This window comes from Toxotes jaculatrix, chromosome 2 (genome assembly GCF_017976425.1).
Source record: "Toxotes jaculatrix isolate fToxJac2 chromosome 2, fToxJac2.pri, whole genome shotgun sequence".
Classification (NCBI taxonomy): domain Eukaryota; kingdom Metazoa; phylum Chordata; class Actinopteri; family Toxotidae; genus Toxotes; species Toxotes jaculatrix.
The window spans coordinates 14,732,490-14,759,331 of record NC_054395.1 but is presented as its reverse complement, the minus strand read 5'-3'; the positions used below and the strand labels follow the sequence as shown (position 1 = coordinate 14,759,331).

Below are 26,842 nucleotides of genomic sequence, written 5' to 3'. Positions count from 1 at the left end.
ATGCTATGCTAAGCTAATCAACTCCTGGATTTACCTGTAGTTAACAGGCAGATGTGAGAGTTGTACATATCTTCTCATCTAACTCTAAATGTGGCTTTAGAATTAATAAGGACTTGTACTCCATATATGACACTATAACATGATATGAATTACCATTTAGTTTCACTTCATGCTACAGAAGGTTTGGAACCAGGTTAAAACACTTAGCCCAGTGTTGTGAATAGTAACCTCTTCCTACAGCTGCACTTCTAAGATGCAGGTATTACTGTGTCTTTCATGAGATTATTGTAACAAAAGAAATGTGAGATTTAAAAAAAAAAAGGCAGATATTTTTATATTGATGATGATTAGAAGTTTTCTGGCGAGTGGCCATGGTATACAGCGCAATAATACCCTCAAAGTTGGATTCTGTGGAGGCAAATGGATTGTAATGGCAAGCACACCTTGCTGGATATTATACCCTGCGTTTAAAACAGAGGAAATCAACTAATGTGTATATTTGAGAAGCTGGAACCAGTGAATATTTGGCATTTTTCCTTGATAGATTACTTAAATGATTGCCGCTGATTATTTTCTGTTGACTGACTGATTGTTTCAGCACTTGTGTTGTGGGAAATACTCTGGCCGCTGTATACCTCTCCCACTCCCGCTGCTGTATACAGGCAAATGTAATCTCTGTAAATGCAGAGTAAAGTCTAATCCATCAATCAGCAGGCTATCACAATAACTGGTCTGAGGCTTTAAACCCTTTAGGAGCCCTCATGGTACATTCAGCTTCCCACAATCAAATGAGAAATGGTAAACGGCTAATACTGGCACTGTGGGCTATTTTATGAGTTTCATCTGGGATACAACCAACTTTTAATGGAGCACATAAAGATGAAGATGGCTGCAGTATGTTCTGAAACACTAAGTATCACTGACTAGTGTCTATAAGTGACGGCGTTACAAGAATCTCAAAAAGGCACGGGCACAGGTGAATGAACATGTTCCTACTTGCCAACTGAGATTTAGAGAGGAAAACTGAAAATATTCAAAAATACAACTTCTCATCACGGCCCTCTGCAAGGTACACTGAGACCTTCAATAATAAGAAACTGTGAGGAACAAAATGCTGAGGAAAGCATGTAGCTATCTTAGCAATAACAACAAGAAGGCTGAAACTACTTTGGCACATGAATGGAAGTAAGGCATCTGTATCATTCTAGAGTCCAAAAAAAAAGAGTTGAAATGGAGCATTGTTCCCAACCAGCAAAAATGTCAAAACAGACCCACGTTAAAAAAAGAAAAAAAAAGAAAACGAAAAAGAGAAAGCTCAAGCATTTACTGTTAAGCAAGTATCTGACAGCACGCTCCACTCTTGTGCTGCTTCATACCTGCAAACTAACACTGCAGAATGGTGTCACCTCCATAAAAAGAGAGGGGAAAAAAACACAAAACAAAACTTGGCAACTTTCACAAATTTAAGGAAAAAAAACAAAACAATACTGAACGTTGAGAAAGAGCAGAGTCTGTCATGGTGTCACGACGTTGACCTGAATGTTGATATTGCAATGGCGAGGAGCAGGGAGAGGGGGGAGATGTCCACACTCCAGGCTCTCGAGCCACGGGCACTCATACCTGGAGGAACACAAAAAAAAAAGAAAAAGAATACATAATAAACTGGTGTCAAAACCTGATGGGGGAAGAAGAAGTAGATAACAACAGATTTGCTGAAAACATTCTCACTGAACATTAGATACTTGGCTTTCCCAAACATAAAACATGCATACTGATGTATCACAGGGGTACTTAAAAACTTGTTTAAGCCCTGGCTTGTGACTGTGATTATAAGTAAGAAATGTATTAAGTGGGTTGGAAGTAAAGGGACCAGAAGCCTGATGCAGTTTGATCTCAACGCTAGTATGATTTAAGCGAGTCAATTAGCTCTTTAGAGATCTTTAGATAATATCCACCTAAAACCTTCCTGGATAAAAGTATATATTACTGATGCAAAAGCAACCTCCTAAACCACTTCTGATGATTTCGAGAAAGGGTTTCTATAAACACAGCACTCTCTTTTGCCTGCTAATGTGTTTTGCCCACATATATTTTTTTCTTTACAGTATCCTAAGAATCTCTGGGAAAAAAAAGGTATCCTATTTTTCAAATGAAATTTAAAAGAAAAGCCAGCATGAAATTCCATCTCTCTGAAATGCTGCTTTCAGGGATTCAACACAGAATATCAACAATGCAAATTAGCATTTAGAGCAGAAGAAGAGCCCCCCCCACCTCCCCGCCCAAGTGTCCCACAGGATAGCAATAGCATCTAGTAAAAGAGGAAGTAAACCTCTGCGACAGAGATGGATTGTGCTGCATATTTCAGCAAAATATGAAGCAAGGAAGAGCCCAACAGGGGTGGCTGGGGAGTCAATGGAGGACAAAATGTCCCTGTCAGGTTTAAAAAGTGTTAAGTGACTTCATTTACAAGACTGGGTAAATAATAAAAAAAATAGATGTTCTGAAAGATTGAGGTCCCGGTGAATCTATATGTCAATTCTTCTCTGTCTCTCTGTGGAACATGGTGGCATCAGCATATTTCACTGCTACGCCCGAAGACAGAAAACCTTGAAATAAGTAGTTTTTGTATTCCATCAGAGAGAGAGAGAACTGAAACAAGCAGTCGCTGTGTCCTTTTTTTCCAGATGAGCGAGTCCAATTGAAACTACTACTTGAACTTCCTATTTTTAACCACATAACTACAACACCTTTTTAAACCCTCAACAACAAGCTTACTTAATTGGTGGATTCGTATGGGATCCGAGGCCGGGCCCAGCCCTCCTTCACTCAGTGTCCGAATGTGGATGATGTAGTCGTCATTGTCCTCGGGAAGGGTCAGCTCGGCTGTTGAATTGGTTGTTGTGAGGGTGTTCACCTCTTTCTGTCTCTGTCTCCTGTATGACAGCTAAACATGTGGGGGGGGGGGCAAGATGGGTGTTCTTACAGCCTGGCAGCTTAGAGTGAGCCAGCACAAAAGTAAGGTCCATGCTTCCAATCAGTCTGATACATAATAGTAGTATATAAACATGCTACTGTGAAGCATACTGAGAGAGAGGAAGAACTCACTTGGTAGCCTGTAACTTCAGACTCTGACTCCATTGCCACCACAGGTTCCCAGTAAAGAGAGAGCTGAGAGCCAATTAGGGTCCATTCAACGTTCAGTGGAGGCTGCGCTGGTGCTGCATGATACAAAAATAATTCATTTCTATATGTCAGCACAGAAATGTTCCTGCCACATCATTATACTTGAATTATCCTATTTCTCTTATGGGGTAATATGACATCCAAGAATGGGATCAGAAATAAATCTTGTTGCCACCATCCACCTGATGTCTGTGATATGAGCATGCAAACATGCCTCAACACATATTCACTTTCTGCGGCGCTGTTGTAACAGCTGAGCAAAGACAAACCTTTTCTAGTTTGCACCTTTGAATTATAATCAGTGCGGATACGAAATCAAACCCCTGAGCAGCAGGGTGTCTTGGTGCTGCAACTTACGTGGCTTTTTTGTGGTAACATTGATTGCGGGGAGGAAGGGGCCTGTGCCCGCTGTGTTGAAGGCGCTGACTGTTAGGAAATACTGCGTGTTTCCTGCCAAGCCGCTCACTGTGACCGAGGTTTGGTTCCAAGGCACCCTAACCTTCCCCATGGTCTCTGGCTTGGTGTCATCTTCCCAGTAAACCACCTATTTGAGACAGAGAGTGTGTCAGCTGGGATTTAACTGTGACGTTTGGCTTTGGATTGGAGCAAAATGTGTACATTGGCAACATTTTCTATCACATGCAGCATTTGTAGTTGTTTATGATGTCTTGGGAGAAATGTGGTGCTGTTAAATGTTTGCCTCTGGGTGTATCTTCTGAAGAGGGATCATGGTTTTCTTTCAACTTTGCAGCAGGATATTTAATCTGACATCACAAAGACTGAATAGACTTTTACAACTCCTACGAATGTTTTGCTACTTTTCAGCTACAACTGAGAGGCACAAGTGGGCAGAAATGAAAGATGATTTTCCCTACTGAGTCATCTACACATTTTTTGATGAATCAATCAAATATTTAATCATTAAAATGTCAAATAATAATTTTAAAAAATGTCCATTATAATGTCCCAGAGCACAAGGTGATAACTTTGTCCAATCAACAGTCAAAAATCTCTGTGTATTTAAGTTACAATGATACAAAACAGAAAAGCAGCAAATGCTCACATGTGAGGAGCTGGGGGCTGCTTGATGACTGAAACAATTTATCAATTATGAAAATTAACAACCCAGATTTTCTTTGTCGCAGGACGAATGGATTTATTGTGCAATCGTTTCAGCACTACAATACATCAATCTATGTTGCGCAACATGGCATGTAATATTTATTTCCCTCTGATGAAAATCTGACTAATTAAAATATGCAATTAAATAGTAATATTACTGATTAAGTTCCATCATCCACTTTTTTGTCATCGTTATTCAATTACAGTATTATTGTTTGCTGCTGTTGACATCGCTGAGGTAGCTCAGATACGAAATGGCAGAAAAGCTGACTTGCCCGGATGGAAATGTTGAAACATCTTTGATTTTACCGAGCAAAAGAATAACAACATCTCACATTAAAGCCCTTTGATCACCCTGATTATGCAGTCAGAAGCATGCCGACGAATTGTTCAGCTAATCAGGCTGTCCCAATTTTTGAAGGTAAGACAGAATGCAGTCAACGGTTTTGGGTTTAAAATGGAACAGTATTCCTATTTTATTTAGAGAACAGTGACAAGGCTAAAGATCGATTCCCATGTGCTACCAACAGCACACAGTTTTCTGTGTCAGTTTTTGGTCTGGTATTATGGCTGTTTTTGCTACTCTGGGGTAAGGTCTGGATTAGTATTGCAGCACAGACTATCATGAAGCTCTGTATCACAAAATCCCATAACTGACAGAGACATAAAAAGGCATGTGGACAGGCAATTTTCTTTTGTTTTCTCGAAAACCCTCTGACATGTTTTCTATTGTGCTGGTGGGAAGAACAGTATAATTCTGGCTATAACAGTCGCCCAGCTGAAACAGCCATTTCCATGGCGACGCAAAGTGTGGAAGCGATGGCTTTGAGGTACAACAGGGGTGATGACAAGCATTTGAATTGTGCTGTATGCAACTTCTATTTCCATTTAAAAGAGTAAAATTTACCTCATAGCCCAGAACCCTTTCAGGGGTGAAGGAGAGAGCCTGCCAATTCACCTCAATCTCAGAGGCTGAGACACTTCTGGCCCAAACTCCTGCTGGCATCCCACTTGGCTCTGAAAACAGACAACAGGAGACTGAGCTCTGCCGCCTTCTTCCAACAGTACAGAGACAAGCAGAACAAATCTCTTCAATTTCTACATTTATAACTGTGCCGCATTCTCGTTGATCTCTACTTGGGTGAATCATCACACACGGGTGCTGCTGGTAAATAGACCGACACTACACTACAGACTGACCCCCTCTCAGCATGTGGAGAGGTACCACAGATCTAAATGCCAACCGGTTTTCACTTTGGCACAGCCATTCAAAAGTGTGGTGATATTTGGATGCAATCCTTACATAAATGGTTTTTTTCCCCTAGTTTTCTACCTTATTCTACTTGTAAAAAGATTTCTACAGATGTATTTCCCAGCATGTCTCTGTAATTATCAAGTGCTTTCAGCCCAGCAGATGCAGTAAAACCACTTTCATGATCTTTGTCCCCTTTAAAGAAAGAAGAAAACGCTTTGTAGCTTTGCAAAAATCCCACTCATCATTCCCTTACCTATCTCTGCAGAGTAGATGGTGACCACAGGGCTGAAGGGACCCTGTCCTTTGCTGTTGTAAGTGCCAACCTTGACATGAAATGGAGAGAAAGGTGCGATGCTGTCGTTGCGGTACACATAGCGCGATGCGCCGGGGGCAGAGGTGGCCACGTGAGTCCAGCTAACTTCTCCGAAGGCGCGAAAAGCAATGATGTAACCAAAGCTCTCACCATTCTGTAGTTCTTCGGGGACAGGCTGAGAGTGAAACACAAAACTATAGTGATATTAAAACATATACAAACCACTCACGTTCACCCCGCCGCTGGGCTGACACAATCACCACCCACTCTCATGGATGCCGAAAGAAGTGCATGACCCACAAATTGCTTTTGTGACCCACCTGAGGAAATGAAATGAGAAGTAAAATGCCATTTTAAAACAAAATCTAAGCTCATTACAGAGCGTCCGTGCAGCTTTTAAATTGAAAAGTTATTTCTGCATTTAACCAAATGAGAAAACTTAAATGATGAGATAGCTTTGGCCACCTAATGACTTCTTCAATATCTGCATTATATCCGACTGGCTCACTCCATTGCTTGATTTGAGCATTGTAGATTTGGCTGAACAACAGTAATTCACCACAGATCTATGCTTTCAAAGTGACAATAACTGTCAAGTTCAGTGTTCTGCTTGTGTATACATTGCTGCTGCCTTACACACAGACTCTTTAACTAAGAAATTACGACAACTGCAGCGCCAGACTTCAATTGAACCCAAAATTTATGACACCCACAGGCCAAACAGAGCAGGAGCTTTGATTTAGCGAGAAATATTAAGCACCTCACTCAAGAGTAAATAAAAAAAAAAAAGGAAAAAAAAAAGAAGAAAAAAAAAGAAAAAACTAGACTACAGCCACCTTGAATAACAGACTGGAACATAAGACTGATGACTTACCTCCCATGTGATGACCAGTTCAGATCTGCTTCCGCCTCCTCCACCCACGTCACCTGGCGCTGCATCAGGAACTAAACAACACAGACCTCGTTCACACCTCCATATGAGCAACACTTTAGCCTTCATTAAATTGTACAAAAAAATAAATAGTGGTGTAATAGTGGTGTAATTTTAAACCACTTGTCTTTTTGGGGTTTTAATATTTTCTATCTGATCCAGATGAATGATTCAGGTGGAAAAAGCAAACGGCTCTTATCGTACCTGCGTCCTCTGTCCTGGTCTTCACAGACACGGGACTGGGTTCTCCGACCCCAACGCTGTTCTTGGCCAAAACCCGAAACTCATACTCCACCCAGGCATTGAGGTCCACCACAGTGGCTGTCAGTGTGTTCCCATCGATCACCTCAGGGACTAGAAACACAAATAGTATGTACATAAATTAAAAAAAGACAAATGCAAGAGAACCAAATCTCTACAATATTACAAAATAATTAAATGAAAAAGCAGAGGTAAGGTAACTCAATGTAAAAGGGTTAGCAGCGAGCATGACTGTCTGCAACAGTGTCTTCTTTGACACTACCACCTGGGGTGTTAGCTGTCTGCCTTTTGAAAACAGCTGCTCTCTACTGCTGAAAATGATGTTAATGAGAGCGGGGAGACCGAACCACAACAGCCAAGTTGTGGGCTGGAAAAACCAAAACAATGAGCTCAAAGACATAAAAAGCTCTGTAGAGTTCAGGGGATCTCCAGAGCTGGGTGATCATTATCTTTGGGTTCATCATTACAACTGACCTCTTTGTCATGAAACATAGTCATCTGATCCCTTTATAGGCGACTGACTTGAGCAGGTTTAACTTGGCTTGAATTTTTCCTAGTTTTTTTCCTCTTTGTTTCTTGTTTAATATGAATTGTAACTTACCACTGTGTTATATAGATAGATATCTATTTCACAGATTTGTACTGCACTATAATGTGTGCATTTAATGTTGTATAAATGAATTCTGAAAGACTTATTCCATTTTTTGCAATATAATCCATACAACCTTCATAGAAACAGGTGGAAGGTGTTGTCAAATAGATGTCGTTAAATTTCACTTTAGTGGGTGATTTTGGTTTTGACTGAGCCTGGTGTGGAGGTTGTTTAAGTGGTTTAAATGAGATCACGTAAAATCAGCAACATTGACCCTTAGTCCTCTTGAGTAAGACCCTGAATCCCTTCCATCTCCAGAGGTTCTGGTCTGTAGCTGTCCCTACACTCTGACCTCTCTGCTGAAGGAGAAAGAAAAAAAAAAGAGAATTTCCCTACGGGTCTCCATGAATTATCTGAATATAACATCACATGTGCTGCAAGATGAAAACTTATTTTCCAGCGCCGCCTACCTGTGTTAACCCTCTGCCAGCCCACAGTGAAGGGAGTTCTGGTCTGGATGAGGTAATTGGTGATGGGGCTGCCGTTGTCTCTGCCAGGGCTCCAGGTCAGCTGGGCTGTACTGTCTGTCACCTCCTCCACCGTCACAGAGTCTGGTGGGCTGGGGGAGCCTGGCTCAATCACAGGAACGGACACGATGAGATACACGCAGAGGCACAGACGAGACGACAGAATGTTGGCGTAAACATGTGCACTCGCACATACTGGAATATACATCTCCCCTAAAACACATTCGCCTAAACTATACTGCTAGTACAGACTTCTCTGCTTAGTTGAAAGCCTTTATATTTTAAAATCAAAAGCGAAAAAAAATTTAATGAGCTCTGAGTTTGAAGTGAAAGAATGCCCTTCACAAGGAATTAAAAGTTAATTTAAGATTCATCCTCCAACATTCACCCAACTTGTAATCCTTCCCTTTCATGTTCCTCCTGGTAAGTGATCGATGAAACAGTAGACGCAAGTAGATGCAGGGAGTCAAATTAAAAGGTAGACGATGAAGAAGGACCTCATAGCCCTGAAGAAAACCAGTTTTATCATTTATTTTCATTAGCCCACCAATTAAGCGGTGTGATGTTTTACTTTAGCCTCATCTACTGTTTCCTGTTCTAATGAATGTGTCGGCTCATCAGAAATAATAGACCACTAGAGAGCTGTGAGACAGACTGCAGAATAATAACGTCCCCAGCTCTGCTCACACTCATCGCCGGCTCTGACGTGGTTTCTAATCTGAAGGAAAATATTCTAATTATTAAAGCTTTAAATCATCTTAATGGACAATCAATGAGCTGGAAACACAAAAAAACTATTCATGCTTCATGTAGCATGTATGTGCTATATGTGTCAATGCATGTATAAATACTTAGCTGACTGCATTCAATGCGCATGCTGAGCTATACATATATTTTTGTTTACAGAAGCCCCTGAATGTGCTGCCCGCATACATTTGGCCTCAAAGCCCTGGCTTTAGAGATATTGATCTTTGTAAAACTCATTAGCAGCTCTTGATAAAAAAAAAGAGAGAAAAAAAAACCCTTTAATACACTGGCCTCATTAATACATGTTAATGGAGAACACAATCAAGGATCAATTCCTTATCCTCTTAATTATATTTCATTGGCTGAGGCAAGAGGGTGCTGTCAGTGTCTTGAGGGTGTTCAAATAATCTGTTATTATTATGGACAGACTGTCTGGGCTTTTATTGTGAACTTGGCACACTGCAAATTAATATCTGGTTGCATTATGAATAATCACAGACATGGTAATATTATTTTGATCAAAACTGAATATTACCCAAATTTGTAAAATATGCTATCACATGTCAGAAGTGAAGCTAAATCACAGTATGTTATAAAAGTGATCAAGTAATAATGATAAAAGACATAGTTGAACAGTGTTGCACTGGCAGATGTGAGGTATATTTCCCTAAGTACTGTCTTCCAGGATGATGATGATGATGATGATGATGATGCAACTGTCAAACAAGCACGAGTGCTCGCCAAGTGGTTTGAATGCTAATGACCACGATGTTATCCGTATAACGTGACCTTCTCCACATCCACCACCACACAGTGGAGTGTTTGTGAGACATCATGGAGTGGCATCCAAAACATTTTCCACTGCCGTTGTTTAAAAAAAAAACAAAAAAAAAAACAAGAATCCAGATTGATCACTCAAGAGTCTTTGTGTCAGGAGCGATTATCATTGACCTTCAGTGTTGTGAGAGGAGCAGAGCGAAACAGATCTGAAACAGCACCCTGCAGAATTACTGAGCTACTCTCACTGGCTAATATTACATGACTGCAATAATGTATCTATTGTCATTAACACCAATAGTTGCTATCACTGCAAGTGTAATCTTTCATGGTCTATTCAATGTATGTTCCTGCGATCATACTCACTCCAGCTGTAAGCATAATCACACTGACATGATCGCTATCACAGTTACATCAGTCCTGCATTATTCACATTGTTGTCTTAACATTAAATTTGCAGTTTTTTTGAGCACACACGAAAATGCAGCCACTGAAGGAGGTTAGATTCTGTTGAAATGTTTTCTCGCCTGCCTCTCCGTGTACATATCCACACAGATAGATTGTGTTTCATTTGTCCAGGTTTTGAGCTATCAATCTCCAGAGATTTTTCCACCTCAAAAGAAATGGGGGTGGATGGAAATTTTGTTTGTGGTGCTACCAGCTTTTGAAAAATGACATTTAAAAGAAAGTCAACGGCAACATCTCTTTCCAGATTCACTGCTTTGGATAATCCACACAACACTGGACAGTTTCTGTGGCAGGAAGTAGTTCAGATGAAAACAGCATGTTCTGTTGGTTATCCAGCCAGGGACAGGGACGCTTTCTCTGAAAATATATGCTACTGTCAGTGGTGGAGAGCAACTAAGTGCATTTACTCATGGACCGTGTTTTGGTACTAATTGTACTTTACTTGTCTATTTCCATTTTATTCAATTCTATTCCACTATATTTAAGCGGGAAATTATGCACTTTTTAACTCCACTATGTTTATCTGACAACTATACTTAGTCCAAAAGTTCAAAAATGTGATGTTAAAAAAAAGCTTATAAAATACATTACATTGTTAGAAAGATGACAAAGGAAAAGATAAAAACAAATAATAATTTAATAAATAAATAAATAAATAAATATTTAATAATAATTTGTGGTGCAGAGCTTTGGTTTTCTTTTTCTGATTCATGAATCATTTTTATCTTGTGACTCTCAGAAGGGTGTAGACTCAAACTTGGGGACCACTGGACCAAACAGCAAACTACCTGACAGTTAATAAAGCAGTTAAAACTCACTATAACTTGACCAGATACAAAAGTAAAATGACACTTACAAGCTGATGAATCAACATTAACAAACTAATAATGGGATACCTAGACAACACAAAAAGTAAGCTTGACAACACTGTGCAAATGTGTTAACCAGTGTCCTTTGTGGGTCACGGGCACAGAGGTAGTGGGGGTTTCCAAACAGGGTAACAACTGCCCTGCTAGATTGGAAAATAATACTCTATTCGACACGTGACCACTGTCTGCTGGTTAGAGGTCTGCAGTTGTGATCGAGCAAAGCCTTTGCCCCCCCACCCCCGCCTCCCCCCACGACCAGGTTTCTGTCCAGCTTCATGCTTTGCTGCCCAACATTTGAAGCCATTCGATCCAAGCAATGAGACATCCATGACAGCTGGCGTGACCAGGAAGTGTAAATAATGCACAATCTGAGTCACAGACAAGTTCCTCTCCAGTCAATAGCAGTGCGATCCATTTCCAGGGCCCTGATGTTGCTTCTACTTGAGAGACAGCCTTATTTCCACTTAGTCCTCAGCCATTTGGAAAGGAGTGATTATTAATGCCATTTGCCGGGGAGATCTTCAACATGCCAAGTTGAATCACTGGTGGGTATCCTTACAAGACAAAGATATGGATCCAACCTTTTCAAATCTTGACACCAAAATCATCCCTCACCTCATCTGACATTTAACATATTTGCGTAGTGTCAATTTGCTGCGCTATTTTGGTGTATTGATCAAAGCCAGAAACATCCGTCCTTTCCCCCTGCGCACAATACAAACCTGCCACTCCCTGAAACATATAGCAAAAGTTGTTCTGTTTTGTAGCTCTCTACAATGGTGCGTCTCTCTGGAGCTATACATACTGCATGAGTGAGCACAGACAGGCATCTAAACATTCCACTGTCAAGTTCACTGCAGTGATGCTGAAAATTGGACATTAAAAAGAGAGGAAAAGAAAAACCCAAAACAAAACAACACATTCTTAAAAACCCTAGCTGATATTCCTGTAATTTCACACAGTCTTCTTGAGTTCTTTATTTGCACAAGCATCCCTCAATGCAACATAAAAGAAAAGCAAGCTTCCGCTATTTGATGTAATCAAGCGACTGCTGCCAGAAATAAGCAAGACATAAAAGGAGTGGATTCTGATGATATCCAGAATGATTTTCATGAGGATATGGGCATTTTGGTCACACTGCAATCACCAGCTGAAACAAAACCCAATCGAGTTTGAAAGCCTAAGTGAACATTATACGTCCTGAAAGTCAGCAATCTTTTTATTCTCAGTAAAGCATAGCCATATAATGTCCAAATATTTCTCCAACATAGCTTGGTTTGGTACGGTAACCCTACAGACATTTTTTTTTGTGTTATATCTATCATGCACTTTACAGTTAAGTTTACATTTTTAATTTCAACCATTTTAAAAGACAAACAGCAATCCTGGCTGTGAGCCCACTTTTAATTAGTGACTGCAGAGCAGAAAGGAGGTTTTCTTACCTTTCACAATCAATACAGCTACAGCTGACAGGCTCTCCACGTCTGTGTCCACCACGCAGATATATTTGCCCGCATGGTAAAGCTGAATGTTCCTGATCATCAGATCTCCTGCTGTTCTCTACCAAGGAGGAAAGAAAGCTTTATGTAGCATGAAAGATAACAGACCTTGTGACAGCTTATTAAAGAATGTAGTGAAGCATACGTAAGGTGCAGTAAATAGCGGTGCCAACAACGTTTGCAGATCCTGCAGTTATTTAGCCACAGAACTTTGCAGAGGAAAATCTGGCCTGTTTTTAAAAAAGACATTTTACACCAAAGATATTTTACACACATCTCTTGACCCTTCTTGCAGTCAAAGCCATAAAAGCAAAACATAATGAACAATTTCAAGAGAAACTCTATGTCACATACAGCAGTTCAAGATCGGCTCAGATGAAAAGGATCGTGGCTAGAATTGACAAAACTTGCATGCAGCAAATGTCTCTGTGTCTGACAAGGCCTCGGTTATTTCACTTGCATTTTGCAGTCATCACCATGACCTTAAAGACCTGTTGTGAGGGACTACACAAATATACTATTACTACTGATTCAGTGTGTATTCTTTTGTTTGATTGGAAAGGGGGGAAAAAAAAAAAAAAAAAAAAAAAAAAAGGCCGTCTAGATTCTCATCTGAGAGGACACCCGTAAGCGGCAAATGGTAAATTAGTGGTGAAATTGTTCTCTTGGCATTGGCAGAGAAATGTGGTACTAGAGCCAACATGGTTTAATTATGGAAATTAAATTCCTTGAAGCAGCAAAGTTAAGTTGATAATCTCTTTGGACTGGGGACATTCTAGCATTTCTGGGGGAAGGAGTCTCTTTTCAGATAAGAACACTGTCACTCAAACACACACAGGAAGAATGGATAATCTCAAAGGGTGTGAGGGTGCTCTGAAAGTGTTTTGTCATTTGGGGCGCTGCCATGCTTTCATTCCTCTAAAAGACACCTCTAATGATGTGTATTCCCTTTCTGTTATGAGGAGCTGTGCAGCAGGCTATGTCAAAGTGGGATTTGAAAAGAATTCAAGACCAGCCCAAGTATTAAAAAATAGATTACTTCAGAAGGCTGAGCTCGAGTAGAAGACGTGTGCTCGAGAAGATGACAACCTGTCACAATGGCTGAGCAACTAACACATTACCTACATCATGATTTTTTGTGTAGGAGGTGTATTTTGACACAGCGACCGCCATGTTTCCATTCACAAAAGTACAATTGGAGGCTCAGGGGGACCGAATGATCTAATAGCACTTCCTTCCAAAGATTCCCACAGCTTATTGTGTCTCCAAGGAGACTTTTAGAATCGTGGAAATGATGGTATCATACCAACTGCAGCAAAACTAGCCCAGGTAAATCTCTCCCTGAAACACCACAATGTCAGACCAAAAAGGGATTAAATGAAGCATGATGGGAAGAGGTGCCAACTGCCCATTCGCATGTTCTGAAGAAGTGTGACAGCAGGTCACTCACCCCACCCACTAGCTCGAAGTGACCGTCTCCCTTGACGATGAGCTGTCCGTTGAAAGCCCAGGAGAAAGAAACGTCAAGGACGGGGTCGCTGGCGACCTGACACGGTAACACGATGCTCTCGCCCACGATGATCTCCATGTCCACTGGGCCCTGGATGATTCTGGTTGGATCTGCCCCAGAGAAGAACACACTGTGAGAGGGAGTCATTTCTGACGGGACGGCTGCCAGTCTCACACAGAACATGAGACTTTTCATTGCAAGGAGATGAGCTGACTTTCTGAAACAGAAGCCTACGACACTTGCTGGAACACACGAACATGTTCTGTCGTACACTAAGTCAAAGGCAGCGTAGTATTATCTACATAAAGAAGGTCTCATGAAAGTCTTAGTGGAATAATGTGATAACATACAGCCTGCCACCTCTAAAATGCCTTAATACTCCAGGCTGACACAGCTAGAATAATCTTCTGAAATCCTGATAACAATTACAATACACTGTGGATCAGATAATACGTCATGTAATGGGCTCCTCTGAGCATCCAGAACAAAAACTGAGGGGCACCGCTTCAAAGTCTACTATAGCAATCATTTGACTAAGTCTTCTGCGCTTCAAAACGCATGATAATGAATCTGCGGGAATCAAATAAAAAAGGTACAACCCGAAGGAAGAGGATTTCCACTCTCACATCTTACCTTACGCAGACTGTCAAGGAATAAAAAGGGGAAAAAAACGTGTCCCCTCAGTTCTTAAGCTAGTAGTACTCAATGTCTGGGTCATGGCTTTGTGTCGCCGACTGCATTATGACCTTGGAATAAAAAATACTCCTGGCCGTGACAGATATAGTGGCAAACAATAGCGTTCAGCACATTAATAAAACCAATAAGAATCCCGGAGAACACTCAACTATCACTCCACTGGAAACACACGCTCAATACAATAACAGCATCTGTAACACCTCCTCACTAATGCTTTCATTGCTTCCACTCAGAGCACTTTCATTTGTCGCAGTAAATTGGTTGTTTCAACTGCTTTGAGGAAAACAATGATGGAGGATTTTCTCAAACACCTTCCCAGTGAGGTTATTGCAGCTGTAGCGAAAACACAGCAGGACATGACGACTCAATATAAAACTCACCTGAAAGACGAGGGGTTTTTTTTTTTCACGTTGCAGTTCAGCTTTAGTAACCAATACACACCCACAAATGACTAATTTAGACAAAAATTATGTTCAAAAAAAGTTAAGGCTGTTACTTAATTATGCATAGAGTCTACATTTAGTCCCTCAAGGACAAAAACTTCCCCAAGTTTTGACACACTCCTCAGAGCGAAACTTAAAGTTTGTTTATGTTTTCTACCCACCAGTTATTGACTCAAGTCCTTGCGGTACAGTAACTCTCTTGTGTTAATCCATACTGAGCAATAAATTCAGCTTACTAAGTGGGGCACACAAACATTCTGCAGTCTAATAGTGGAGCTTACCGGTAACAAGGAGCCTTCCCGTCGTACTCGACATGCCAAATCTATTCCTAGCGAAGCACGTATAGCTGCCTGCATCGGACTTGCTCACGTTGGCAAGCCTCAGCGTTCCATCTGGGGAAAGTGTGATCCTACAGGAGCGTACCAACAAAGACAACAGTTCACCATCTAACTCCTAAAAACCAAGAATCATTTTATCAACAGCTAAACTCTGATCGCGGATTTGTCAGCATGCCAGAGTCCAATGTGATCATGGAAATCTACCAGTTTAGCGGTGTGTGTGTATGTGCGGTGAATATCGATCAGTTAGACCACACAAGGGCTTGGAAAGAGCGCATCTGGGATAAATAACACACGTGCTCTGATATCATCAATACAGAAAATATAACTGAATTGTTTATGTGCATACATTAACATCAATATTTTGAACAGCCCTTTGCAATACCATTATAAAAGCCATTTCAGACCACTTACAGCTACTTTGGAGTTCAGTCATTACCTGTCATTGGTGTGGATGGGCAGGTTCCCTTTCTTCCATAAAATGCTGGCGATGGGATAGGCCTGGGGTTTGCACTCTAAAGTCACAGTAGTTCCTGCCTTGGCTTTGAGCAAAGCTCTGAGGACGTTCCCTGTGAAGTCTGGTGGAGAGGCTGATGGGAAACAGTAAACTGACTTTAATACAAGACTGCAGCAAATCTAACAGGGCGAGCCTCAGCTTGATCCAGGAGAATCAGCAAATTGTAAAGGGATGGAGTCAGATACTTTAAACATTTGTAATGGGAATCAAATAGATATAAAACAAAATATAAAATGGATTTATGAATAGGATAAAATTATAAAACTTTTAAATGGTTTTACTGTAAAAGCTCATGTTTAATGTTCAGCTGGGAATTCTGTATCTATCACCCCATCCTCAACCACAACATCAAAGTAAATCACGATACCAAGAAGGGAAAAATATATATTTTTTAAATGTGTTTGACCCCACAAAACCATTCTCACTGACCCCATTATCCATTAATCCAGACAACCTTTAAGAATGACAGTAAGATGACCTTTAAGATTCTTTGGCAACAATGATTTGAGGACTTAAAGGAGAGATAAATGCCATCCTACCTAAAACCATTAGTTCAGCAGCAAAATATATGACGCCGTGTTTATTCTCAGCCACACACTGGTACATGCCGGCGTCAGATAGTGTCAGCACAGACACTGACAGGACTCCATCCTCCACATGGATCCTGTCCTGTAAAGAAAGGGATGAAAGAAAGCAATTATTGCTTAAGACTTAAAGGTAGCTTTTGCTTTACTCAGCGTGCTTGGGCAAAGCTCAATAAGTATTGGATTGGCTTAAGGCATTGTCAACAGGCGTAGATCAAATCAGGATTATGTTGCAGAGAATGGTCAGAGCACAAAACATATTTTTTGCTTTCCAAATGTGGCCGTGCTTGCCCTCACCACCATGTGAACCTGTCTTTATAGTCTTTTTGTTTTCAGGACTGACATTCTGTAGCGAAACCAAGGTCTGTGTGACTAAATCAAGGGTCCTGATCCATTATAGATTTTGTTTGGAGAGTAAAATGTAAGGTTTTTGAGTGAGAAACCTCACATAATTCCATCAATCCATCCACATAGCCATAAATCCAAACACACTGTTTCTGCTTTGTATGCGAGGATTAAGCTCTCACATTCAGTCTCAATAGCATTTTAATTAAAGTATATACATTTACACAACAGTGTTCTTATCATAAGCCATATACTGTATATCTGAAAACGACGTAATCCTGCCCTTTTGATGGCAAAAAATGTTAATCACATTATGAATCTTAGAACAGTGACGATATTCTTAAATCAATATTAAAGAATGACATTTAAAAATGTCATTTTTTTAATAATAAAATCAAACAGGTTATATTTGCATTCTAATTTAAAAGATGTCTCACTCTGAGCATTATTAAAGTGCTACTAAGAAAATAAATCTCAGCTGCATGTTACAGTCTGTCACATTCAAAGCTATGGATCTTAAAATACACAAGACCACATGTATTGCTGGTGGTCTGGAGTAAGGTGTGCAGCTATATACAATATATTTCACAGTAGATTAAGCCCTTTGTCCCTAAATCTGGAGGAGCTTAAACATGCACCATGAATAATGAAAAACAACCACTGACTTCATTCAGATGAAATGGAGCAATCTCCCGGGGACTACACTGATCCACTCTATAAAACTGTGTAATCTGCCAAGGTAGAGCGGAGTAAGAGACAGTTACATCCATGTCTCATCACTGGCACACCTCAGCAAGATGTTTACACTCTCCTCTCATCTCACTCTGAATTGCACTAGGAAAAACAGCAATGTGTTTGCTGCCAGGCTCTCTAAAATGAAAGGATGAGCCGAAGCCGAAGATTAAGTCTTTAAAATGAAACACTGGTCGGTGGCAGAAAACAGGCAGTAATTTACCTCCGAGAGAAGCTGCTGGCCGTTTTTCAGCCACGTGTAGGAGGGTTTGGGCTTGCCATTGGCTCGACACTCCCAGTATAGTCTCTCCTCTATGGCCAGGGCCGTGTCCTTCATGGTCTGGATCCACTGAGGCTTGGCTGAGGACACAGAAAATATCCTCCAGTGAAAAATCTTGACAAGAACCAGCAGGGCAGGTTTGGAGGGAGCAGAATTATCTCATTAAATTTTGACAGCTCAAATCAGCGAAAATCACAAAGCGTCAGAAGAATGGGTTTGTCTTTTAAAGGAGACGGTGAGGGAAGAGCGAATGTAGGGTGTCGCTCAGTTTCATCACTTAACTGTGTCAGCAGCTTGTGGCAACTCAAGATTAGCACGAAACACTGCACCACAAAGCAGGAAGCTCACGTGGCGGGGTGAAGTGCACCCGACATCACCGCTCACCCCAACCTGTCACCTTAATTCTCGGTATAATTATCATCACCTCTGTCAATTTCCCATCCAGCGCATTCCTACCTCTTGTGTATTGACAGCTTTTCAGGGATTTTCATGGGCAGAGACTTGTGCTCATAATAAGCCCAGCTCACTTCGCAGGCACTGTACATACCATCAGTTCCAATTTCACAAGTGCCATTTTCCCTCACACACACACACACAGCGGCTGAATCAAGCCAAGAACCCAAAATGTAATAACTGCAGTAAAATTAAAACCAACACAGCTTGTTATACGGGAAGAAGGCAATGACATTTTCCGGCTGTGTATATACTGTAACACACAGCTGTTAAAATTATATGAATTGTGAAATTACCTAATTACAATTCTTAGCCTTACACCAATTTAAACCAATCCTTGATGTCACATACTGACAGCAGGCAGCATTTAATCCAGAACAGGATAGATTCTTGATAAAATCTTAATAATCTTACAATCAGTAACTGTTTTGTGTTTTGTTACAGAGCCAAAAAAAACTAAAGTGGCAGTACCATAGAAGGCCAGTCGACCAGTGGCTGTGTTCTTCCCCATCTTGTTCTCAGCCACACACTCGTATCCTCCAGTATCATCCTGCTGGAAGCTGGGGATCTCCAGCATGGCATTCGAGTACTTCATTTTGACTTTGCTAGGGAAGGGAACGCCATTAGCCCTCTTCCAGGTGATCTCTGGCACAGGGCTGGAAGAGACAAAGGAAGGAAACCTCAGCTGAGATTCTGATCCAGGTTCCTCTGAACCTCTAAGGTTCTCACTCAGGTTGTAGGTATCTGCAATAATCCTGCCATAGAGTGTTTGACGGAGCTTAAAGCCGATTCATTGTATTTTTTTTTTTTTTTGCAGATGAGTGGTTCAGCTTTAACCCAATCCAACAACAAAAAGAGCCATCTCACACGGCTTTCAGACCAATCACTGCTTGTTGCCACACCCTAAGAAACAGAATTGCCACAGTAACTTTACTACGTTGAAATCCGAAGATTCCCTGTCTATAATGAAAGACAGCAGGAGATTGAAAACATGCTTCAAGGAATCCATCTTACTTCCCAAGGGCGAAACACTCCAGCGTAACTGTTGATCCTTTTGCGGCGGGTACATTGTCTGGGAAATTAACTTCTATTTTCGGCTCATATTCACCCATCACTCCTATGTAGAGTAAGCACAAGAACTAGCTCAGTCTTCCATTATGCATGACTTACAAGCAATATGGCTTGCATTATGGACCAAACAGAAGCACTGTAAAACTAACAGAGGAGAAATAAAAGACACATGAGCAAACATTCTCTCATGGGTAAACTCAAAGTAGTACATCACTTAAGTGTGCAGTCGCCAGAGTGTAGTGAAATACCAGCAAGGAATAATTTAAATCTCCTCTTGGTGGAGTAGACAGAGTATATGTGAAATCTTGTTGTTTTTTTTTTCTTCCAGCTAGTCTGGCTGTTTATCTATTATTTCAAAGCTTGAGTGGGCAGTTCCCAACCTCTGGTGTTTTATTGTTTATATCAGTATTCAGGGAAGGCAGGCAAGACCAAGATCAGAAAGTGAAGCGAAGGGATTTAAATTTATGCCGCTACATGTACAGTACACTGAGTGGAAACTAACTGGTTGAGCCACCAGAACACTCAATGTAATGGTCCAATGACGTATGGCTTATGTTTAATTCATTCCAAAGGCAATCTTTATTCACTCTTTCTATGAAAGTATAACAGAGAATAGAACAACGGGCCACTGAGAAGCAGCTTGAGAATTCATGTGAAAGCACAGGGAAAGCTTTTAAAGGGAATGCGAATTATAAGAAAGCTAAGTCAGCAAAGAAGAGATTTGGGTGCTTTGTTTGCTGGCCTACATTGAGGAGCAACTATTTACTTACAGGCATTAGCACTCTGTGACTCAACTACAGTGAAGCACGACAGGACAAAGAGTACTCATGCTAGGATGATGATTAAAGCCGCCTTAAAAGGAGAGGTCCTTAATACATGGCTGAAAGGCATACTTGTCACATAATAGCCCGAAGACATGTCTTACCATCTGTCCTGAGGATCAGAGACGTAGGTGAGCTTTGAACTTTGCCCTTTGTGATGCTGTTCATCACTACACAGGTGTAGTTACCCACATCAGAGGGCTCCACCTTGGCAATGTAAAGGTTTCCTGTCTGCTGGGAGACGAAACGCCGATTGTCTTGCTGAACAAAGTATGGGTACTCATTGAAGACCCATGCATAAGTAAGGTCTGGAAGACAAGCAAGGACGCACAGAAGCCGATCATGGATACAACATGATTTTAAATGTGATTAAGAGAATTGAATGTGATTAGAAAAAAAAGGCTACTCTGTGGTGGCAAGATCATGCTTTCATCCTGTCAAAACACCTCACTAGAACTTTAAATAAAAGCGGTATTGAAGGTTAAGATGAAGGCCAGAGAGTTTACCTCCTGAGGAAGTCGGCGTCCCACAAAGTAACACAACTCCTTGTCCCTCTCGGACTGACACCGCGCTTCTGGTATGCACTTTGAAATGATCTAAGTCTGAGGGAAGAGAAAAAAAAATGAAAAGAGAGATCACCACAGGATCTCACATATCAGAGTGGAACAGAGCTGAGTAAAAGCTTTCAGCAAGACACTAGCACAAGCCTATAAGGAAACTGTCATGAGAACATCTGCAATGCCTGAGAGAGAGAGAGAGAGGAAGGAAGAGAGAGACAAGGCGAGAGAGAAGAGAGGCTGTTTTTAGGGCTTTTGTAAAATGTTAAACCAAAACAAGGTACAGAAACTTCAACTCAGGACGCAAATGAGAGATTAGATTAAATTTCATGATGTGAGAAGTAGGCTGATAAAAACAGGTTATAGCTCCTGTAACGTTTGTCTCTGAGTAACCGTATGAGCATGGCATGATGGGTTAAGTTGCGACCTGAGCCATAACACAAGTTAAAACGCTAAAAAAGAATCAAGTTTAAAGATGACATTATGCAAACATAGGACAAAACACTCTTATTACCTGGCCAAACTGTGTCTGTTTAATTTGAGACTTACAAAAAAAGTGATTTACACATATTTCCCAGTCACTCCAGTGGTATCTAGCCTTGCAGGTTATCTCCCATTTACTCAGTATAATTCACAGACTTTGCTGCAATCATTTTCCAGTGGGGACTATTTTCATTTGAAGATGAAAATAGCTAAAGCTCTTATCAGCAAGGTGTTTAGATTACCCAGTGTAACCAGGACATTATTTCTGCAAAGACTCACTGTTGTTGAGTTTTGTATTTTTTTTTTTTTTTAAATATCATTATTCAGTATTTTTGAGCGTCACAAATCTCAGCAGTGCATATCTTAAAAGCTTACCCATCAAAGCCAAAAATATCGGCATGGCCAGATACCACTGTCAAGTGAAGGTGTGAAAAGATGTTTTGTTGTTAACTGCATGAAAAGAACCCTATAATGAATAGTACATAAATAGTAAGTATTCAGTTCTTTATTCGTTTTAGATGTTTTCCGGTCTCACCACCACAGATGTGTGATGTGAAAGAAATCACAGTTCATATACGGCCTAACCTACTGTACTTGTAGCAGTGCAGCTATAATATAAAGCAAAGCACTGTAGCTTTTATTCATTTGTATTACTCTTATTTTCTTTTTTTATTACAGCGTCGGCATATTATGTTCCAGTCAAAGTAAATGTTTGTTCAGGCTTCAGCCCTTATTAAGTTATTCTTCAAACACTACTTAGGCAATTCGGCTGACTACTTTACCCCAGAGTGCAGCCAATGAAATACCAATGACTTTTGATTGAGCTGAGCAACACAAAGTGAAGCAGTCGTTCTTAGTTTGCATGTATGACCATAAGTGAAAAACTGTCATTGCACTCAAAATGCTCCCATGTTGCTTTAACATTTAATGCAGCTTCACACCAACGTTGCAGCACTCTGATAAATATTGCAAATATCACCCAGTCGGTTTGGTGTGAGTCTGCATTATTTGTTAAGTGCACTTACACTTACACAAGAAAAAAAACTAACTTACAGGCAAACTGTAGACTCGCTCTCCTGCTGAGGATAGCTCCTACAGTGTTGTAGGCCATACACTGGTACACCCCTACATCCTGGTGGCGGTCCAAACTGCTTATAATGAGGTTGCCCCCAGACAGACGCCGCCGGCGATCCAGGCCCAGATTTATGAGAGTCCCATTCAGTGACCATCTGTGAGGGCAAAGACACCATCAGTCCCTGGCAAAACGCACTGTCCAGCTCTTTCTACCAACCAAGGTGGTCTGACAGGAGGTGGGTAGAGAACACAACTCGCTGTAATAACTCACTTGAAGCGAGAAAAATATGCTGTGTGTTTGTGATAGTGTCGAGGAATTCACAGGCTTGCTGGTTGAAGCATGAAACAGCTTGAACTTTTACAGTTTACAGATTTTTTTTGCCATTAATTCTTCTCCTGTCGTGCTTCAGCTTTCCAAACAAACAAAGCTACAAACAAAAGTATTTCCTAAAGTCAAATGGGGTAACTCTGATTAAAAAATAAATAAATAAATACAAAAGACAAAAGTGTCTTAAAAGTTAATATACTGATAAGTATTTGAATGGTCTCTTGTCAACTGACGTATTTATAAACAGTATCATCAAACTCTGCATGTTTCATTATTGCTGCGTATTCTTCATCTGTATATTCTAATAACACCGTCATCCATAATACTGCAACATACATACATTTATGTCATTTGTTTAACTTACATGTTCTAGTATTTTTGGTCTTTTTTAACCCATAAAATTTAAATCTCTTTATATTGGATTTTTCTGTTTTTATGATACTTTTATTTTGCTTTATCACTATTTGCTGCAGCAGCAATCCCATTCTCCCCACAGGGATCATTAAAGTTTAATCTTAAGAGTATCATACACAAAGCTGTCCTCTGCTATTTAAGGCAAGTAGAAGATAAAGGTTTTAGGAGACATCCAAGATATTATCATCAGTCTAACCATAATCACCTCTTCTCTGTCACATTATATTTACATAATGTGACATTATTCCACCTTTGACTTCTCATTAGGACAAAACATTAGCACTTGGCAAGAGGTAACAGTGGGCTGATGTAACAAAGGATGCCTTTTACACTCTTTTTCACCTTCCATTACATCTTTCCCACACTTAGCAGGCGTGGGAATTTAAAATAATAATAATACTTTGCACAGCAGGTTGAGACGGTGCTATCAAATAAATGAAGCACCTAAAAGAACTCTTAAAAAACATGAGGTTAATATATTGATTAAAACAAGTCCCATTATTCGGGGAGAAAAGACTTTCACTCTCTGCCACCACAACACTCTATCTCCTTTTATATGCTATTCAAAAATGGAGCATTGATGGGTTCAAGGACAGAGCACTTTTCAAGAATGTTCCATCATTTTTCTCAAAGCATAAAAAAATAACAATTTCTTTCCTTCAACCACATTCTTCTATTCTGAAATGAAAGACGTGGAGCCCATAATGGCCAACCTTCCAAAGGCTTTCAAGTCTAACCTTCAAAATCATTTCTTAAAGAATATATCCAAACCACTGCATGTTGATGAGTGTGTGCTGCCATATTTTAGACACTTAAACTTCACAGCTGTGTCACTGTATGCACTGGGATGAACCCTACTGCTTCTTAAGGCAATAAAGTTCGAGAGTGTCTGCGCAGTGAATATCTGATGGGTTTTATCTGCTGGTTATACGAGCTCACATGTGTTTAGGTGTCTGTGTCCACTTGTATGCGTTCAGCTCTTTATCCCTGAGTCACCGTTTTCACCTCTTTTTGACCTGCTCTGAAGTGCCTCTGCTGTTCAGTGGTGCCCTGAACATTGGGCAGGTGATTGAATAGCAACTCCAAAACTGAATTACTCTGCTCGAGACTCATTTTGTGAACACATGTTGTCTGACCATCTGACCACAGAGAAACCCGAATATTCCAGACGATCATGTGGTACAGAGCCATGGGCTTCAAACCTCAGGTCAACTAAAGGGTAAACAAGTCACCTTCTGCTTCGATTTTTTTTTTTTTTTTAATCATATTGCATCCCTTTCTCTGACCTGCTGTGAAGAAGATGCTTTTCCATATGAGATGTGGCTTTTTCCCATGAGTTATTATGCTGCTAGAGTGTGTGTACTATGAAAGTCTCATATCTTTGTGAGTGACAGGAATGGCGGAAGGAAGGAAAGGGGAGAAAAAAAAAGAAGAGGGGGATGGGAGCAGTGCAAGCCGATTTACACTTCAAGAGAGGAGCCAAAGAGGTGCTCAGGGCATGCAGAGCCTCGCACAGCCAGCTTGACAAGACACCACCTTAAACATGCTCATCTCACCTTTAATCAGTACATGGAAATACCTGGTCTTAGGCGGGGAATGTGAGAAGCCTGAAATAATGAGTGCATGTACTCCACCACCACTATCATTCAGCTCATCTGAGTTGTCTGTGCTGCAGTAATTCCACCGCTGAACGCCAGAGACACTTGTAATCAATGCCTGTTGGTGCCAACTGGTGTCTAGCAACCTGCATTGGTCTCGTGGCGTTTTATAAGAGGAGACGATCATTAAGATGCTACACGTGTGTCACTAAGATACTATCTGACGAGACAAGAGGCAGATTGGTGGCGTGTTAGTCAATATGAATTAGTGAAGCCATAATGGTGCCAATGCTTGGAGTGTCTGTGTGCATTCCAGTCTAATTTGGAGAAATGTAATAAGAGAGAAAAAGCTATTCCGTATGAAAAATATCATCTTGGAACGGACAAATCCTTCTTTATAGTACTGTAAATGACTGAAATGGGCTTTGCATGAATGGAAAGCTGTAAGACTGAGAGTAATATGAAGACTATATCTCAACTGCTTTTTATAGATTTTGGTGATTAAAGATTTGCACCAAATATCCCCATTTTTTTTTTTTTTTAAAAGAAGATCATTTTTAACAGATCTTCTTTCAGATTTTATGTCCCAGTGAATCCAAAGGTTATGTTTCCTGCACTGATCACAGTACATTAAACAAGGTACTCTTATGACATTAACAGCTCCAAAAATGCTTTCAGTGATGAAAGTGAGGAGAAAAATAGGGAGAAGTTGCCAGTGAGCTGCAGATTATGTGGCTCAGTCCCCTCTAAGTCCATTCAAAAGCAATATGATGGTGATGCATATGGGTTTTTTTGTCTAGTTTTCAAACAGACTTTGAGATTCTTGATTTGAAATATTTTTTTACCAGTTTCAATAAAATAAATGTTTTTTTAAACCTGAAAGTTTCATTATTATGTAAATGATTTAACACCACTTAATTTGAACGTGCTCTTACCTGTACTGAGGAGGTGGTGTTCCCTTAGCGTCACAGGTCAGAGTAGCTTCTTCTTCTATGGAGTCAACAGGAATGAACAGGTCACCTGGCTCCATCCTCCATCTGGGACCATGATATGATCCACTGTCCAGACAATCTGTGAGAGAAACAGTAACAGCCTGAACATAAAGGCAGAGAAAAAGTACCATTTTGATTCAGGCCTCAAAAATTCTCTGTTCCTCAGGAGGACACAGGATTTTGGGCCTTACAAGCAGGCATTTTTCAAAATGGGAGGTTGGACATTAATGAGCACGTGAAGTAATAAGTTTCCTATTATTTTGAGATACTGCAAAGTGCAGATGAATAAACTGAATTAGATCAGCACCTGTACCAGGATGCCACTCCTGACACTTCCAGTAATTATAAAAACAAGTATATTTCCATGTGATAGAAGAGAATTAATGTGATTTCTTAATTATTCATTGGTAAACTGTTGCACATTATATGTAAAGTCATTTTTAATTTGTGGTGAATTTGGAGGAGAAATCCTCCATTATGATGGAAATGATTAATAAATGGATGTTTCTAAGTAACAGAAGTGATTGTGTTTTGTGAGGCTTAAATTTTCCACTAAGAGCAAGGGAAAAGGTTTTAAAAGACAACGCAACAACAGCAGTTGTTTCTCAATCAGGTTACAATCAGAGGAGAGTGAAGAAGATGATTGAGGGTATTGTGCCTGTGTTGTGAATAGAAGTCAATACTGAGGAGTGTTCCTTTAAACCTGGGCCATCCTATCATCTCTGACACTGACATGATTTTCTGCTCAAGCTATCACCCCGCAACTGTAAACGTCCAAACGTGAAAGAATCATTACTCATATAAAAAGGTGGTTTACCTGCCAGACGGTCGATGATTGATAACAGTAGAAGCTGTTTCCATAGCAACATCATCTTTGGTAGCCAAGGGCAAATGAGACTTTCATCCAATAAGCTTTGAAATGGCACTCGTATTCTCCGAGAGAGGGGAGCTTGACCTGTTGGAACGAGAATTTTGTTGTGAAATACCAAACTCAGCAAACCCTAACACTTTCATCCTACAGACAGAGGAGGCACACATTTTTAGTACAGCAAATATAAGTAT

The 26,842-nt window shown here is 40.4% G+C and overlaps 1 protein-coding gene across 2 annotated transcripts; it reads right to left on the bottom strand.

Annotated features, from left to right (window-relative positions):
- Nucleotides 1-1,491: 1,491 nt before the first annotated feature.
- On the bottom strand, nucleotides 1,492-26,652 carry cntn3a.2 (contactin 3a, tandem duplicate 2). Of its 2 annotated transcripts, none has more exons than XM_041053858.1 (22): nucleotides 26,598-26,652; nucleotides 25,724-25,859; nucleotides 22,428-22,603; nucleotides 20,841-20,936; nucleotides 20,439-20,642; nucleotides 19,457-19,559; nucleotides 18,914-19,098; nucleotides 17,933-18,069; nucleotides 16,588-16,717; nucleotides 15,971-16,121; nucleotides 15,475-15,602; nucleotides 13,995-14,164; nucleotides 12,488-12,605; nucleotides 8,128-8,286; nucleotides 7,009-7,158; nucleotides 6,748-6,818; nucleotides 5,814-6,048; nucleotides 5,213-5,322; nucleotides 3,541-3,727; nucleotides 3,106-3,218; nucleotides 2,776-2,944; nucleotides 1,492-1,620 (listed from the first exon to the last, which is right to left on the bottom strand). In XM_041053858.1, the coding sequence occupies exons 1-22, from the start codon at nucleotides 26,650-26,652 to the stop codon at nucleotides 1,523-1,525; spliced, it is 3,081 nt and encodes a 1,026-aa protein (XP_040909792.1). In that variant the 3' UTR covers nucleotides 1,492-1,522. The 2 variants fall into 2 exon arrangements, with proteins under 2 accessions (XP_040909792.1, XP_040909786.1); XM_041053852.1 differs by having other exon boundaries at nucleotides 25,724-25,881; nucleotides 26,602-26,652.
- Nucleotides 26,653-26,842: the final 190 nt, after the last annotated feature.